This window comes from Sinocyclocheilus anshuiensis, unplaced genomic scaffold (assembly GCF_001515605.1).
Source record: "Sinocyclocheilus anshuiensis isolate Anshui unplaced genomic scaffold, SAMN03320099.WGS_v1.1 scaffold1184, whole genome shotgun sequence".
Taxonomy (NCBI): domain Eukaryota; kingdom Metazoa; phylum Chordata; class Actinopteri; order Cypriniformes; family Cyprinidae; genus Sinocyclocheilus; species Sinocyclocheilus anshuiensis.
This window is the reverse complement of record NW_015547647.1, coordinates 927,415-945,081: the sequence shown is the minus strand read 5'-3', so window position 1 is coordinate 945,081 and position 17,667 is coordinate 927,415. Positions and strand designations below refer to the sequence as shown.

Genomic DNA, 17,667 nt, shown 5'->3' with positions numbered 1-17,667 from the left:
AATCTCTGTAATTAAAGGTCATCCATGACTATCCGTGGCATTCTCCCTGCCAAAAAATAAATAAATCTCTTCTCCTCCATCTGCTCTCGTGTTTCATCCCTCTACCCCTCCCTGTAAAAGCAATATTTCCTCTTTTCTGCCTATCTCTTAATTTCACAGGAATTATAGCCTGAATTTAGCTTTTCCCAGGCAACGTATTCCTACCAAACCTCTGATGATTGACAGATAGAATGATTGAATAACATCAAAGTCCCAGACACAAGCCAGATGTCATATATGCATTATGTTACGTCCTGTCTTTCTCACCTCTCTTTGCATATTTATGAAGGTTATGCTCAAATCTTAAGGGTTTCGAATTTTCAATTCACTTCAACTGGAAATTACTGACAAAAAAACCCTCCAAAATAAGAAATGAAGATAAAATGTAACCATATTTACTTTTACTTAATATTCCCAGATCCATTTGCATATGAAAATAGATTTTACATTTACTAAAATTGACATTTTACAGTGATGTCTTCCTGTGCAAAACTTGCTGCCACTCTGTTTTCAATGCCTTAAACTCAAACATTTGGTATTCATATTATTTATATACTACTATAGTAATCATTCATATTTTGAAAACGCTTTTTTTTTTTTTTTTACTATATTTTAGTTTTCAGTTAGTTTAAATGATTTTGTTATATGCTTTTGTCATTTTTACTAGTTTTTTTTTATATTTACATTTTCTTCAGTTTATTTTATTTTAGTTTTAGTAATTTTAGCACCTCAACTCAATCTTAATCTTAATTATAATCATATTTCATTTATTTGCCAAGTGTTTTTCATGTAATATTTATATAATATATCTTTTTTTCAGCTTTATTTCAATTTACACATTTTTAATAGTTTTAATTTAACACTGCATATAATCGTATAATTTCCAGCTATTGTTGCAAATTTGAAACCTTGCAGTTTTTCTTATAAAGAAAATGCAAATTTTACTTTCTTTCTTTTGTCTAATATGTTGGCAGGTTTAGTAACAATCTGAACTACTGGCCTGACCTGTATCTGACCTGCCTCTAATAATATACCCAGCTTAAACACACACACACACACACACACACACAACAGGAAATTATCTCAGACACACAGGGGTCAAGAGGTCTCAAATCAGTGCTCTATTCACCTCAAAACCAAAGGAAAATCTCCAGGTATATTATCTCAAGAAACTGCCATGACAACCAAACCCAGAGCAATGCATAAAATCCCCACAAGTGTATGAATAAAACCACACAATCAAATTACAGACTTACAGTGCCTCGAAATCCAATTTGAACCCTTGACACCATAATGAGAACGTGCACAAATGTGAATACACAGTTCAGAGGCCTGTAACATGAAAACAAATTAACAGCAGGACGGTTTCTGTGTTTTTATGTGATTTTGAGAGGCTGTCGATAGCAGTGCGGCTAATTTACTCAGGTCATGAGCACATTTCTGCTCACTGGGAGCCGATCTGGGCCCTTGTCTTCACTGACAATGCTGGCAGGTATCGTGTGTGTGGGTGGCAGATACCATACAACATCAGATGGAGAACGAAGACAGATGTCCTCGCTGCTGCCTGTGCTGTTTATGTTCCAGATCATGCACATAATGATACAGGCCAGCCATGTTGTCACACAGATACAATGAAGTCCTGTCTGAAAGGAATCTAATATATTACCATCTTCTAAAGAGATACCTAAAATTGAAAATTCTTTCATCATTTACTCCTCCTCGAGTGGTTTCAAACATGTGTCAATTTCTTTCAGCTGTTGAACACAAAAGAAGATATTTTGAAGAATGTTGGTAAACAAATTTGACAATAGCCATTAACTTCCATAGTATCTTTTTTCTCCATGCTATTGAAGTCAGTGGCTACTAGCAACTGTTTAGTTACCAACATTCTGCAAAATATCTTCTTTTGTGTTCAACAGCTAAAAGGAATTCATACAGGTTTGGAACAACTTGAGGGTGATTAAATGAAGAAAGAATTGTAATTTTTCGATGAACTATGCCTTAAGCGAACGTTTTTTGTCTGGTGGACGATAAAACAAAGACAAAAACCTCTTGAACTTAAAAAGCGTAAACAAAATTAATAATCTTGCCTTGGCAACTAATTTAAATAAAAGTTTTTACTAAAATCACTAAAACCAAAAATGAAATGAAAACAAAAGCTAAATAGAAAATATTAGATAAAAAATCGAACAAAACTGACAAAAGCATATAACAAAATGACTAAAACTAAAAAAATATAAAATAAAAGCTAATTAAAACTATTAACAAACAAAATAATAGTAGAGATGCACCGATCGATCGATTTTCCTCATGATCGGCCCGGATCGGTGACCGGCCGGTCAGTCTCACTTCTTTCCGATTTCGAGCCGATCCGTTTTGTAATGATGGGTACACACTAAAAGATTTTTAAAATCTTATAAGATCTTCAAAATGTGAGAGACCACAAACATGAGGACAAAAAATCCTAGATTTAACCGTTTTGCTCCTATAGTGTGTGGTGTTTTCGGAGTTCCCCCCCACACCTCACACCACAGGAAAATCTGATAAGATAATCTTTAGAACCACCAAGATAATCGGGACATTACCTAGGATTGTCAGAAGGGGAGAAATCGGCCCAAAATCAGCCCGATTACCTTGTGGTGTGTACCCAGCATTACCAGCGGCACAGGCAATAACGTCAGCCGTGCATTCTCACTGTCATCTCTCCGACGACCCCTTCTCTCTCACACACGTCTCATTCGCTCCGGTTAAAAAGTGCTTGTATTGCGCATTATTTTAGTAATTCCCGCAGGTTTCGTGCTTATACCAAACGCGCACGCACCACCACTGATCTATATTAGTGGAGCGCACAATCCGCGCTCAGTCTCAAACAGGTGTTATTTTACATTTGATTACTTTAATTTCTGTAGTATTTCTTACCTGAATAAAAACTTACTTAACCTGAAAAACTTTCATAGCTCTCTTTATTCTATTGCATTTATTTGTGTTGTTGTTTGCCATTTTTTTTATTTGTTCTTATTTTATTACTGACTTTTTACTTGTGTTTTTTTATGAAAATAAAACTTTGCGTTGAAGAAAAGTAGAGTTTTGTTTGTATATGCTGTCAATTATAGTTCTTAGAAAGAAAATCGGAATCGGCGAAAATCGGAATCGCCAAAAATCGGTACACTAACGAAAAAAATCGGATCACACTAACGAAAAATCGGAAATCGGAATCGGCCAAGAAAATTGCAGTCGGTGCATCTCTAAATAATAGCATATAAATAATACTAAAATAACACTGAGCAACACCCTGGCAACCACCCAGAACACCCTAGCAACCACATAGCAGCAGCCCAGTCTAACAGACAATTGTTAACAAAAGCTATGAAAAAAAATTTCATTAATTGAAAAAAATAAATATCAAATAAAATAAAATTAGAAACTGTGGGGAGACACCCACAACAACCTAGCAACGTGGCATGCACATTTTGCACAGTAAGCACCACTTAATTTGTTTTAGAAACTGTAGAAATGTAGCGTGAATACAATTTTAGTTACTTTCTTAAGCTAAATTAATCATTTAGATAGCAGTAATGGTGTCAGATGAAGGTGGAAAGGCCAGAAAAGAATCAATCTGAAACCATGCAAACTGATGAAGGAAGAAAATCACTGCAGACGAAACCACAGTCAACATTCTTCACAAGCAGCAGTTCAAAAAAATGACATATACTGTAGAACATCCTCTAGAAGAGACCAAAGCTTGAGGATCAGATGAGCATTTCAGAACAAAAGTGACTGAAATCACAGACAGACGGAGTAAGAACTTACTCTAGTTCACCAGAGCAGTGCTGTGGCCCACAAGGGGGAAAAATGATTTAAACCACATTTGGTTGGATAAAGACTGCTTTAATGTGGTAAATTTAGGTGAAACAGAATATTAGTGGGAAATAATGTAGGACAGGACTTCATAAAATATGATATTTTTGGCTAACAGCATTTTTTCCCTGCCTATAGTGCCTCAGTTTCATCAGTAGAAAAGAAAATTTAAAAATAATATTTCAGAGGCAGAGGAACGCATTACATTTTGATGAAACATTATGAATTTTATTTCTTTTTTTTTTATTTTGCACTGTTAAATTGTGCACAATAAAACCAGTGACATCGATTAATAAGTAAATAGTACATTTTTATTTCACATTATCTGTAAAGGTTGTTCCCCTAGCGTTTTCCGACGCAGCTCGAGTTCCTGAAGAGGAACTTACATTAAGCCTTAAAAATTTTGATTTAAAAATTTGTTTTTATTTGACTCGTTCAGGCTTGTTCAGAGGTAAAAGTCAAGCTAGGAGCGACTCAGACCTGTCGACTATTGAGTGCTGACAGTTTCATTTAACACCTGAGCTTTTCTGACTTAATAGGATGTATTACCACCTTCTGGATTATTCAGCAGTTCTGCAGTCAAACTTTAGTTTTTACACTTTACACAAACACAAGCGTATGTTTTTCCTATATTAATTTTCTCCCCAAACATGCTGATAAAGTTAAAAACAGAAGTTGCTGGCTGCCAATAGGAAAGAAAAAACCTCTTTAATATCTCGTTTGTTTGCTCTTACTAGTTTGTTTCTCCTTGACAGCAACACAATTAAATAAACAGCAAATGGACACTTTTTGATATTTCTCATACTTTTCTTACCCAATATTCTCACAGCAATTTTAATAATCCACAATACTCTGCTCCAAAGTTTCATGAGACATCTCAACAATGTTTCAAACCGTGCTCAGATTTGCCAAGATACAAAACTCACAATCAAAACTGAGAGATCTAAATATGAACTCAAACATTTCACATCAAATACTTTGAGCTATACTATTCACATTAATGATGCACCTCTATACTCTTACGTTATGTCAGTTGTCTTATTTGTGTCTATTTTAATTGCTCAAATGAATCTTTGGGAGAAACATGTGAGGCAGAATTGATACCCTAAAGAAACTTAACTCAGAAATACAAATCTCTTGAGCTTTTGAAAGAGCAACGAAACCTATAAACTGTCACAGTAACCTTTCAGCTCATCATTGAAGACACCGAAAATTACAAGATGCTTCAAATCTCTCAAAACCTTCAGTCTGAGCTCTCGCTGGGAAGAACCATAATGTGCTTCATTTAATCAATAGCAGACATCACTCACTAATTACAGAGCACTTGAATATTTTGCAGTTGGCTGCACAAATGCATTGCTGGAGTCCAGGCACATAATTGACTACAGCAGTAAATCAGCGCAAAGGGTTGTGAGATGCCAGAATGTAACTCTCTCTCTCTCTTTTTTCATTTAGTCCCCTTGGTCTTAAACTGCCTTGCTCTCTGTTTGGCCTTTTTCTTTGTGTGTGTGTGTGTGTGTGTATGAGAGAGAGAAAGAGAAAGACGTCAGATTAATCCCACTCTAGTTCATCGTTAACTCTGCGGTCTCCTGGATGGCTTAATGATATGAATAATTAACATCTCCCCTTACTCACAGTCTGTTCACTACTCAACTAAATATTCCAACTACTCCATTTTCTTCCTCTCATGCTGCATTGTTTTAGAAGCCTTTGTGTGTAGCGAGCAAAGAAGTAGATAAGTGTAACTGTAAATATTATTACAATTTAAAATAACATTTTTCTATTTGAATACATTTTAAAATGTAATTTATTCCTGTGGTGGCAAAGCATATTTTCAGCATCATCAGTGTCACATGATCCTTCAGAAATCATTCTAATATGCTGATTTGCTGCTCAAGAAACATTTTGCAGTATTATAAATGCCGAAAACAGTTGTGTTGCTTAATATATTTGTGCAAATCATGATACATTTTTTCAAGATTCTTTGATTAATAGAATGTTCAAAAGAACAGCATTTATTTGGAAAAGAAATCATCTGTATACATGTCTTTACTGTTACTTTTGATTAATTTAATGCATCCTTGCTGAATAACAGTATTAATTTCATTTTAAAAATAATCTAACTGACCGCAGAATTTTAACAGTAGTGTACATGAAAAAAAAACACTGTTCCAAACTTAGTGAGCTGCCTACATAGAAAGCATTTGGCAACATTAGCGCACTCCTAAAAAGATGGATGTTCCAAAAGATAGGTAGCAACATTATGCTAATATAATTTAGATTCTTCCATTTTTGTAAGGCATCATCACATGTATCTTTTACAGTTAATGCATTGATTCAGGCAAGATGGAATTAAAAGTCATGACTGGTGAGAAATGAATTAACATAGACTGTAAATCTGTGCATTAGAAATGAGGATTTTTATGTTACATAGTTACACCAGGTGGCGACAAATGACCATCTTTATATGTGACTCATTTACTCAACTGAGTGAGTCAGTGAATCATAGTCACTCAAAAAAAGTCACTGTTCAAAACCAAGATTCATTCAGGAATGAAACAAGCAATCTTTTAGAAATGAGTCATTGAATCATTTACTTAACCGATTTGTTTACAACACTGATTCATTCAGGATCAAAACAAGTGACTGGGTTTACGAGCAAGTTATCAAATAATTTACTCAAAAGATTGATTTAGTACTACTTTGTGTTGCTTAGAGATGTTTAACGGCTGGTGGTGCAAAAACAAAGTAACTCAGTATTCTGTCTAAAATGTAAGTTTCTCAATATTAACATTGTGTGCTTTCAAAGCTGTTGTATAAAAGCAGTATCACACATACATATTCAGCGCTCAGAAATATATTTTGTTTAGTACCGAAAAGTATATATGAAACAATTTAAAATTTTAGCAAATATTTGTGTGTGCTACATATTCTTTATAATTATTACAATATCACATTTTTAGCTTTGCAATATGCAACATCAAGTGTCACTTGCAGTTCACATATGGAGCACTGTTTGTATAATAAAATAGTTGCTGCCTATGCAGAGTGATCCAAATCACTTTAAGTTTTATTTCAGTTAGGTTAGGTTGTTAACTTAAAAGGCAGCTGCTTAGCATCTCAGGAACCGCACGCCAGTGGTTTGAATCTTACCTCTTTTCAGGAACAGCAGTCGTGTTGATGCAGCCATGTCAGGGAGACGTTGTGTGTTTCAGTGCGAAAGCAAAAGCACTTTATTTGGCCTTCTGAAAGTAGATGCATTTAGGAATCTTTAAGATTACTTACAACAGAACAGCAATGCATTTTATGGACGACCGTTTCGTGAACCTAGGAGAGGAGGTAATTCTGACTTTGCTATGACAATCTGGCGCTTCTGAATCAGCTACTGTTTTGTTATTAGTTTAAGTATTTGCTATTGACTGTTCAAATGCGGCGTTCTGTGCGGCGCAGAGTAACGCGTCGTGTGTGTGTGTGTGTGAGGGGAACAGGGTCACATCACAGGAGAGTGAACTGCATGTCAGAAATCATAGCACGTCAGCTGTCTTAACCGCGGCTTGTGTACTGCATCATCACTGTGTCTGTCACGCGACTCTGTTGCCCTTTCGGGCTTGAACTGATGGTAAAACTAACGACATTATTAACTGTCTTGATATTTACTTTGAAAGCTGAAGCGATTATGGTAAGGGGCGTTACATTTCCGACACGTGCTTGTGGTGTTCGGCCAATCACAATGCACTGGGTCAGCTGGCCAATCAGAGCAGACTGCACTTGTCAAAGGAGGGGGCTTTGTTGAAAACGACGTGTTTGAGAGAGGCGGGGCATAGAGGACCTACAATAATGTACAGTATTTGAAAAATAATGTGTTTTTTGAACATTAAAGCATGTCAACATATTCTGTTACACCAAATACACAAAATAATGATCTTTAAAATAGCATCATATGACCCCTTTAAAAGAACAACAGCTTGTGATCTGTGTGTTATGTAATTTACCTCCATTTTGGAACACAGTTGGCTTCAGTGTAGATTGATAAGGGAATAATGATCAGGTTTGAATCCTTAAGCCATTCCGACCTGCAATAACTTACAAACCCTTTAGGATTAATGTCTCATGGATGAAAATAAACAGTGGGGGTGGACAGCACACTAACTATCACTGTAATATCCCACAGCATCTTTATCTAGGATAGAGAAAGAAAGAAAGAAATATCAATATATTAAATAAGTGAATGGGACAAAAAGACAAAGGAGCTTTTAATGTTATTGAATTGAGTGTGTCTATAGATACTGGACAGCAGAATTAATCTTTATGCCATAGAGAAGAATGCCTAGAATGCCTAGTTGCTCACTAGGTCAGGAACAGGAAATTCTCTCCCTCTCTCATCCTGTGGGTCATTTTCATTCATGTCAGGGCAATATCATGGAAAGTAACAGCACAAAAGAAATACAAATTTGCTTTTTATGTACTCTATAATAATGATATGTTATGGTTTATGCACATCACAATGCGTTTCTCCCTTTAAAGATAAAAAACTAAATCTTAGAAAGAAATGGAGATCCAGTAAATTCATTATTTATAATGCATTTGGAGAGACAAAGTAGCTTTTGAGTTTAAGTGCTTGATTCTTTCATTACCAACAACCACTCCAACTTCCTTTCAGGTCCTTGCTGACTACTGCCTTCATGAAGCAACTTTTTGAGACAGCATGCTAACCGAAATGGAACCTCATAAGTGACAGATTTTGATGCTCTACATAGGCAACCACTTAAAATTATTCAAAACTAAATATAAATCAAAACAAGTACTTCACAAAATGTTAAGAGATAAGATTCGTATTTGATTTCAGTCAGTGTTATTTTCATAATATTTATATATTATTATATTATTTATTAATATTTTGAATTATAATTTGATTTTAATATTTATATTATTTTATTAATATTTTTAATCACTTTAACAGTAATTTTGATATGCAGTTTTGTCATTTTTATTTTTTATATACATTTTACAGATATATATTTTGCAAGCAAAGACAAAAGAAATTAAATCATTTCTTTTTTTTCCATCACCACATCTACTTGATATTATTTTTATATGGCTTTAATTTATTTTTATTTCAGTTTTATTTTTAGTAATTTTAGTACTAGTACTTTAGTAATTTTACTTCAACTCAAACTTATTTATTACAATTTCTAATGTATGTTTAAGTTTTAAAAGTGTTTTTCATTTCATTTTCAGTATTTGTATTTTATTTCAGCTTTATTTCAATTACCAAAAACAAATGTCTATCTATCTATCTATCTGTAAGTGTGTGTGTGTGTGTGTGTGTGTGTGTGTGTGTGTGTGTGTGTGTGTGTGTGTGTGTGTGTGTAAAATAGCTCATTTTAATTAGTTTTAAATATTTTATACTTTTTAGTACTGATGAATAAGTATATTGATATATTGATTAATTTTTTTCACTGAGCTTGTCACAGGGTACTCTGGGATTGCTTTCTTCACCACGGATGCTATGTTGCAATTTGGACAAATATAGGTATCTTAGAAGGCTGCATAAGATACCATTCAATTGTTAGCTATGATGCCTTAAAAGGTACTCTTGTTAGGGAGCTCACTAAGCTCTAAAGTGTTGGAAACTACAACACTCTCACAAAACATGTGACACATCAAACTTTTGACAGGTGTCTGTCTGTCTACCTTTCTCCACTGGGTGGGAGGAGTAAATAACAAACACCGCCTACAGCCAGTCAGTCAGGATGTGTCTCCTATTCTCTGCATTCATCATGTAAACTATCTGCAGTGACTCAACGAGTTCCTTAGCAACAGCTGAAACACTCCAGATGTCAATAGCAATGTTCTCCACCACTATGACTATGATTCTTATTATCTTGTCAGTCTCTCGTCTCGCTGTATGATCTTTATCCTAAAACCAATAGAAGAAAATGGGCTGAACGATTGAGCTCACAATGGCAGATGCCTTGAGTGTCCAAAGCAAATGTCACTCACTGTTCTGTTAATATCAAATCCTCTTTTCTGTGGCAACAGCATTGTCTCTCTCTGGACTGCCAATCACAGAGCGGCATCCCTGAAGGCCTATCTATCTATCTATCTATCTATCTATCTATCTATCTACCCACCCTCTCAGTCAAGTTTAGGTCATCTTTAGCTTCTCTGTCCTGCTTTTAATTTGAGCAAATGCACAGAATGAGAGCAAAAGAGAGAGACCTGTTTTAGCCAGAGTTATGTGTCCTCTCGGGAAGACCGATCTATTTTAAATGACCCCTCTGTTTGACACGTTGCAAATAAGTCGCGTTTCTGTAACTTCACAGAGCCAGAAAAATGACTACTGAACCATCAGCTCTAAAGTTTTAAAGTTAAATTCTTTCCTAGGAGAGCGTTTCACTAAATTGCTCCAAACACTGATTCAGTGTTTGCTTTTATTTTCACACAGGTTATTGCCAGTTATTATTCATGCAATAAAATGTTTTTTAAATTTTCTATTTAAAATAAATACTGTTCTTTTGAACTTTCTGTTTATCACAATTTCCACAAAACGATGAATATTTATAATAATAACAAATGTTTCTTGAGCAGCAAATCAGCATATTAGAATGATTTCTGAAGGATGATGTGACACTGAAGACTGGAGTAATGGTCATGTAAATTAGTAAATGAAAATTCAGCTTTGCACCACAGGAATAAATTACACTTTAAAATATATTAAAATAGAAAACAGATATTTTACATTTCAACAAGTATTTCACAATACAACCATTTTTACTGTATTTTTGATCAAATAAATGCAGCCTTTTATATATTAAAGGGACATAGTGCCTCCCACTCTTCTGTTCTCTCTCTCTCTCTCTCTCTCTCTCTCTCTCTCTCTCTCTCTCTGTGGATGATGCTGTGGGGAACCTGAAATCCTGTCAACTAAGCTCTGCAGCAACATATGCATTCAACCAAACACTAACGAAACACACAACCGAACCTCACAGCTCAGAGTGGAGTGGAAGTGAATGGCCTGCAGTTACTTCAGTGAAATATTCAGAATGGCAACAGTAAATTGCTTTGAGACCTGAGAGTTTAAAATCAGCCTCTATAACCAGCAAATCTTTTAGAAAGTCATTCAGTGAAAAAGACATTCAATTCACCTTCCTCAAGTTTCAGGAAGACAAAGTGTCCCTCAGATGACAGCAGCAAACACATATGCTATATTTCTGAGAAACACAAACACAGTGACGCACACTTCCTGTAATTAACACACACATGAACTAGAAGAGTGAAAGAAAAGCAATCAGCAGGACAGGGGGTTATCCTGGGGGAAATGACATTTGTCCAAACACTTGTTTGGATTACTATTTAGAAGAACACAAACAAAGCGCAGTAATAATAACATCTCATTAGTGTGCTGAGGCAATTAAAGTTGTCTCTTGCATAATGCTCTGCTACTATAGGGCACAGCAAAAACATCTAAATTATTCACATTCCTGCAGTCTGATCAACGGATTCGGCCATTGGACTCATTTCAAAATACAGAGAGGAAACAACTCAAATGCTGTCTGTCTGTCTGTCTGTCTATCTATCTATCTATCTATCATGGTGAGGTTTAGGGCAAAATGCTGAGTCTTCATTTTTTTTCAGGCAGTAAACACACTTGTTCATTCCTTCCTTTCTCCTCCCTGATCAGCATGAGACCAAATCATACTGGACGGCAGGGGCCAACCCACTCTTTACGCCCTGGCCCCTCCAATTCTCTAGTGGCAGTTCTTGTTTTTTTTTTTTTTGTCTTAATTTTTCTTGAACTAAAGTCCAGTGCTCCCAAACATTGCTCTCTTTTCCGTTCTGTGCCTCATGCCTGCTGTCTCCAAACCACAGCTATTCCACCTTGCACTTCTTGCTTTAAAGAAACCAGGAGCACTTTGCTCCCAAAACACTGACCTGAAGCACCTATAATGTAACATCAAGAACTTTTTAAATCACTTGATAATCATACAAACAACTCATGAAAACCAATACAGTGAAATGACTCCTGATAAGAGGATTATCTCTTATCATACTCTCTCTGAATGTTTTGAACAGCTATGAGTCACTTCCGTTTGAATGTGAAACAAATATGGCATCTTTGGAGGGAAGTGAGCGAAGGTTTATATCTTTGTATCTTTCTTAAAAATACAGCTATGTAAAGTATTTAAATTTGATATTTAATATTTGATATTTTGATATTTACTTTTGAATTTTGAATTAGTTCCATACCTGAACAACAACAATAGCATCACATTCATTTGACAAACTGGGTAGAATCTGAGAGATATAGTATATAGTAATACAAAAATACAAAAATAGCAAGTGCAGATGTTCCAGTGGTTTGACATCCCACAATTCCTGTCCACATTACTGTAATACTATCAGATAAATCCGTTGCTGACAGCTGCAGCATTCCTGACTTTAATCAGAACTCTCTCAAAACATGAGCATGATGACTTCCACTTTCTCTCCTGTGTGAGGAAAATGAAAGTGAATACCCTCTCTCTCTCACACACACACACACATACCCTCTCTCTCTCACACACACACACACACACACACACACACACACACCTATAGTCACCTAATAAAAGCAAGTGAAAATATATTTATGTAACAGATGTGAATTCATGACATTTACACTAATGCCTCTGGAGATTAATTTCTCTGACAAAACAATGAATCAGAGTCAATAATCAACACGTTCATTTGACACTGCATTGTCAAGACTGAATCTACATTTTGTGTACTTGGCAGATGCTTTCATCAAAAGCAATTTACACTGGATTCAAGGTATACATTTAATCAGTTTTCCCTGGGAAGCAAACCCATGACCTTTTGGCATTGCTAGCGCCATGCTCAACTGTATTTAAAGGAATCGTTTATCTAAAAAATGTAATTTTCAATCATTATTGTACACATTCAAACCAGGCACCTCACAATCTAATGACTTAATTATAATGCTATTACTCACACAAAGATATAATTTGGCCACGGAAGACTTCAGATTAACCACTTCATGGTGCTTTTTGTCCATTTGGAGTGTGAATTTGACATAGAGCTAGCAATGGCAAGTCAGGTTCTATCACCAGAAATTTTATGAAATAATGAAATGTATACCATGAATGCAATGTTAGTTGCACTGGAATCAATGTCCACTTTTGGACGTTCTGCAAAATATCTCCATTTGTATTCAGCCAAAGAAATAAAATCTTATTTGGAATCACTAGATCACAAACAATATCACAAGCGTTGCAATAGGACATAGCTTTCAGATATAAAATACCAGGTATCACAAGAAAACAATCACTATAAAATAAAAATGAACACTAATCTACGACAACAGCCTAGAGAAGTCAATCGACTCATAGTGTGTTGTTGATGCTGCTGGATTTACAACTACTGAGAAACGATCAGTTATATAAGATGAGCTCTTAAATCCTAATGATCAGCTGAAAGTAATTATACAAACAAACTGCAAGCCAATAACTGCACCATCTGTCAATTCAAGAGCTCTCATGATCAAAGACTCATCAAATATGAAGGGGATGTAACATATATAATATGAAGATAAATGATTGTTGTGTATTTCATAGGGATGCATAAGACTTCTGATACTGATATTACTTAAAGCAATATCTGCCAATAATGATGGTGATAGTTTGGGTGTCTTGTTTTAAAAACAATAAAATTTCAAACCATTTTATCCTTTTTTCACATTTATTTAGCTAACTTGAGATGCTAAAAGTCCCGATTAACTTTCTCTTTGAAGTGAAGGAAGGAGGTCAAACATAAAAGTGAAAAGTTATCCATATCTTAAAACCTTCGGCTTGCACAGGAAACATTCTCCTTGGGGCTGAAATTTCATTGAATACCACAGTGCTGACCATAAACATTATTTTACGATGCACAAAAAAACAAATGTGGTGCTAAATCTCTGCCTAGCACACTGGAAGCTTGTGGGAGTTCAGACTAAAAACCTGAAATTCTGTTGTTACGGATCATGTGGTTTGGTTATTATTGAACAAGATCTGCTTTTACAGTATTTAATAAAAGATAGCAACTGATAAACAGAAAGCGAGTGCTATAGACGTCTAGTCACTCCGAAGAGGAGCAGGTGGAGCTCTGTCTAAAGCCACGCCCCTCCTCTCACATACTTACAATTATAATGAGTATCCTGTCACCCCACATGGCCATCAACAAATGACATCATCTGTCACACGCCTGGACATGTGCCTACAATAAGTCTTAAGATTTCGTGTACGAATAATTCAGAGTGCTGATCCTTTAAAATAACTGAAATACCCAAAATTGAAGCATGATTATAAAATATCACTGGGTAATGTGATCCATGCATGGAAAAGAAATGTTAGGTTTTAAAATCTGTAAAACTTACTAAATAGTCGTAAAATAGCAGAAATATTATAATATTTTATGGAATGAGGTGTAATTTTTCATACTGGTTTATAGTCATCTTAAGTGGTCTTAAGCCCTTAAAGTGATAGTCACCTAAAAAAAAATTAGGTGATGAAATAATGAAACACCTTCATGTCTTTGAATATGACTTTCTTTTTTCTGTGGAGCACAAAAATAATTTATTTATAGCATTATATCAATTGTATGTGCTCTTTTATTTACAATAAATGAATGGTGATTATGGCTGTCAAACTAAATTAATTACTTAATTTAAGCCTGTTTCTCAAAAGAAAGCTATAATATTGCTTCAGAAGATTTGGAATATAGTGCACGGTTTTATGCTTTTTATTGCACTTTTTTGTCCTTTTCAGAGCTTGACAGCCCATGGTCCCCATTTACTTTTATTATATGAAAACGAACAGCGTGAACAATCTTATTTGCACGGATAAAAGAAAGTCATACTGGTTCAGAACAACATTAGGGTGAGTATTTGATGTCTGGATTTTAATGTTTTGGGTTGAACTGCCCATTTAAACCTTTTTGATTTAGTGATTTCTCAAAATAACTCATTGTATTGTTCTTTTATCAGCTAATCGCTATATTTCAAAAGACATTCAACTTATTAATAAAGCCTCTTACAAAACAATGACCTTAAGAAACATCTCTGAAAACTCGCCCATGCATGGCATGAGTCAAGAAATTCACTGAATGTTTCAAACACTGACATTAAAAAGTGTTGATAATAGCAGATTGGTAATGTTGATACCATTCCAATAACACTGTGTTCCCTAGTTAGCACTGACATCATCTACACACTCATTACGAATGGCTTTGGCCTGTAATATGCCGAATTTAGTTGCATAATGTGGGCCTGTGAGAGAAACATTACAACACTGAGATGGCTTAACCAGAGTCCACTAATCCTAACCACAATCAACCAGAGACACAACAAGCTACTGGCTCCAAAAGATAAAATATTAAGTGGGACTGTTCTTTAGCTGTATGGCAGGGACTAAAAGTATGATTTTGCAATCCCACAGAGCTAGTATATGCCATTTTGAAACATGTCATAATACTATAAACTGCAACTAGCCATACAAAACACCATGTTTTGCTTTCAAATGAACGTGGCACATCAAACAAGATTCATAGGGAAGTTTACTGATCCAACATGAATGCAACAATAGCTGAATAATCACACGAACAAACAAGGAAGTCAATAAATCTTGATAAGAATAACAAGTTTAACCCTGTCAGTTGCAGTGGACTGCATAACGGGATGGGTCAAGCATCTATTTGCAATAAACTATTCAGCTAAAAGAGTCTATCGATGAGGCAAGTCCTTAGGAGCAAGGTCAGTTTGCAGAGAGGGGTTGTTTTCTGAACCGTCTAAGATTCCAGCTTCTCGAGGTTTCCCTAATTCATTCCCAAAATCACTCTCTTAATCCTAATCAAAATGTCAGCACACCTGGAGAATATGAGAGTTCAGATGATCACGACAACCTCTAAGACTAAACCGTGAGGAGAATCTAACCAGGGCTCCCAGTGTTATGTGACTTAACAATATACAGACACAATGGAACAGCCTAATTAGCCATATGGGGTCTTTTTGGGGGGCTATGGATGATTGGTCCATGGATATCCCTCAGTATTATGTGCTGTGCCATGCCAAACCCGGCAGTAATTGGCTCGTTTTAACAGAGCACTAATGTTTAAAAGCCACGTTGTGCCATTGCATTAAAACAAAAGCATGCTTAAAGTGCCATGAAACATTTCAGCACAGGTCAGATCACCAGTTTTGAAAAATGCAAAAAAGTAGGCATTGAAAGCCTAAGTGAAGAGGGCGATAACATAACTCTTTGTTCAATTGAGGCAGTTTGCATAAATACATTATAGTTCATTTTTAAGCTCACAATACGTTACACAAATACTTCCAGGTCATTTTTATAAGTAATTTAATGCAAAAATAAATACAGAGCCATTTGTATTTTACGTCAAGTATATATATGAATGCGCTTTTGCATTTTTAAAAACGTTTGAAACTGTTATTCCATGTAGTCTTATGAAAAAATGATGCACTATAGTGCATGAAAACGTAACATCCTGTGATGCTGACTTGATGTTTATTTCAAACCTGAAACCAAAAATTGCCCTAAAAATCCAATTTGATCTTAAAATTTAAAATACTGAATGCTAGCATTGTCTTCCATCATGTGCATCACACATAAATCTGATATCATCGTGTTTCATGGTACTTTATTTGTCATTGAATAATGGTTATATTCAACTATAGGTGGCAATAAATCAAAGCACAGCAAGCTTTTTTATTATCAGTTTTTATATATTTGCTTCCTCATGCTTGGTACCATATACTCACATAAAAAAAAAAAAACATCAACCAGGTGCATCATCACTATATGTCCCATCTCAGACTCCAGAATGAACTCACATATGCTTCGATAAGTTTAAAAAGATCAAATGCAAGAAATAGTCTCAAAATCTGAACTTAAACTGCAAAATTATACCAAGTTTTGCCTCTTTAAGTAGAATAGAACGTTATATTGGAATTAAATAGCCAGTAAATCATACAAAAGTCTTATATATTCACCTGCTTTTGCATGTACATGTCATTGTTGTGACTCCAGATTCTATCAGTCCATATTCTAACAAAGGCCTGCCGTCACTGGAAACAGGACATATGATGCAGGACTGCGAGTGATGCAGGGAAAACATGGATGGATGTGCGCTCACACGCTCAGACCCGGTCAAATAAATCCTGCCGTTTAGAGATCGTTCTCGTGCGCACCGACAGTCGTCGTGACTGATCATTTATTTTCCTTTGCCACAAAGGCATCGACTTCATTAACCTTCATAGCGATCAAATGTCCCATCTCAGACTCCAGAATGAACTCACATATGCTTCGATAAGTTTAAAAAGATCAAATGCAAGAAATAGTCTCAAAATCTGAACTTAAACTGCAAAATTATACCAAGTTTTGCCTCTTTAAGTAGAATAGAACGTTATATTGGAATTAAATAGCCAGTAAATCATACAAAAGTCTTATATATTCACCTGCTTTTGCATGTACATGTCATTGTTGTGACTCCAGATTCTATCAGTCCATATTCTAACAAAGGCCTGCCGTCACTGGAAACAGGACATATGATGCAGGACTGCGAGTGATGCAGGGAAAACATGGATGGATGTGCGCTCACACGCTCAGACCCGGTCAAATAAATCCTGCCGTTTAGAGATCGTTCTCGTGCGCACCGACAGTCGTCGTGACTGATCATTTATTTTCCTTTGCCACAAAGGCATCGACTTCATTAACC

The 17,667-nt window shown here is 35.5% G+C and overlaps 1 protein-coding gene across 1 annotated transcript in view; it reads right to left on the bottom strand.

Annotated features, from left to right (window-relative positions):
* Positions 1 to 17,201, bottom strand: part of LOC107701924 (mitogen-activated protein kinase 10-like) — an 81,959-nt gene extending 64,758 nt beyond the window's left edge. Inside the window, exon 1 of the mRNA XM_016504078.1 lies at positions 16,943 to 17,201. Within this exon, the coding sequence (XP_016359564.1) occupies positions 16,943 to 16,960 (18 nt within the window). The 5' untranslated portion in view covers positions 16,961 to 17,201. The remainder of the gene's footprint in view (positions 1 to 16,942) is intronic.
* Between the last annotated feature and the right edge of the window lie 466 nt (positions 17,202 to 17,667).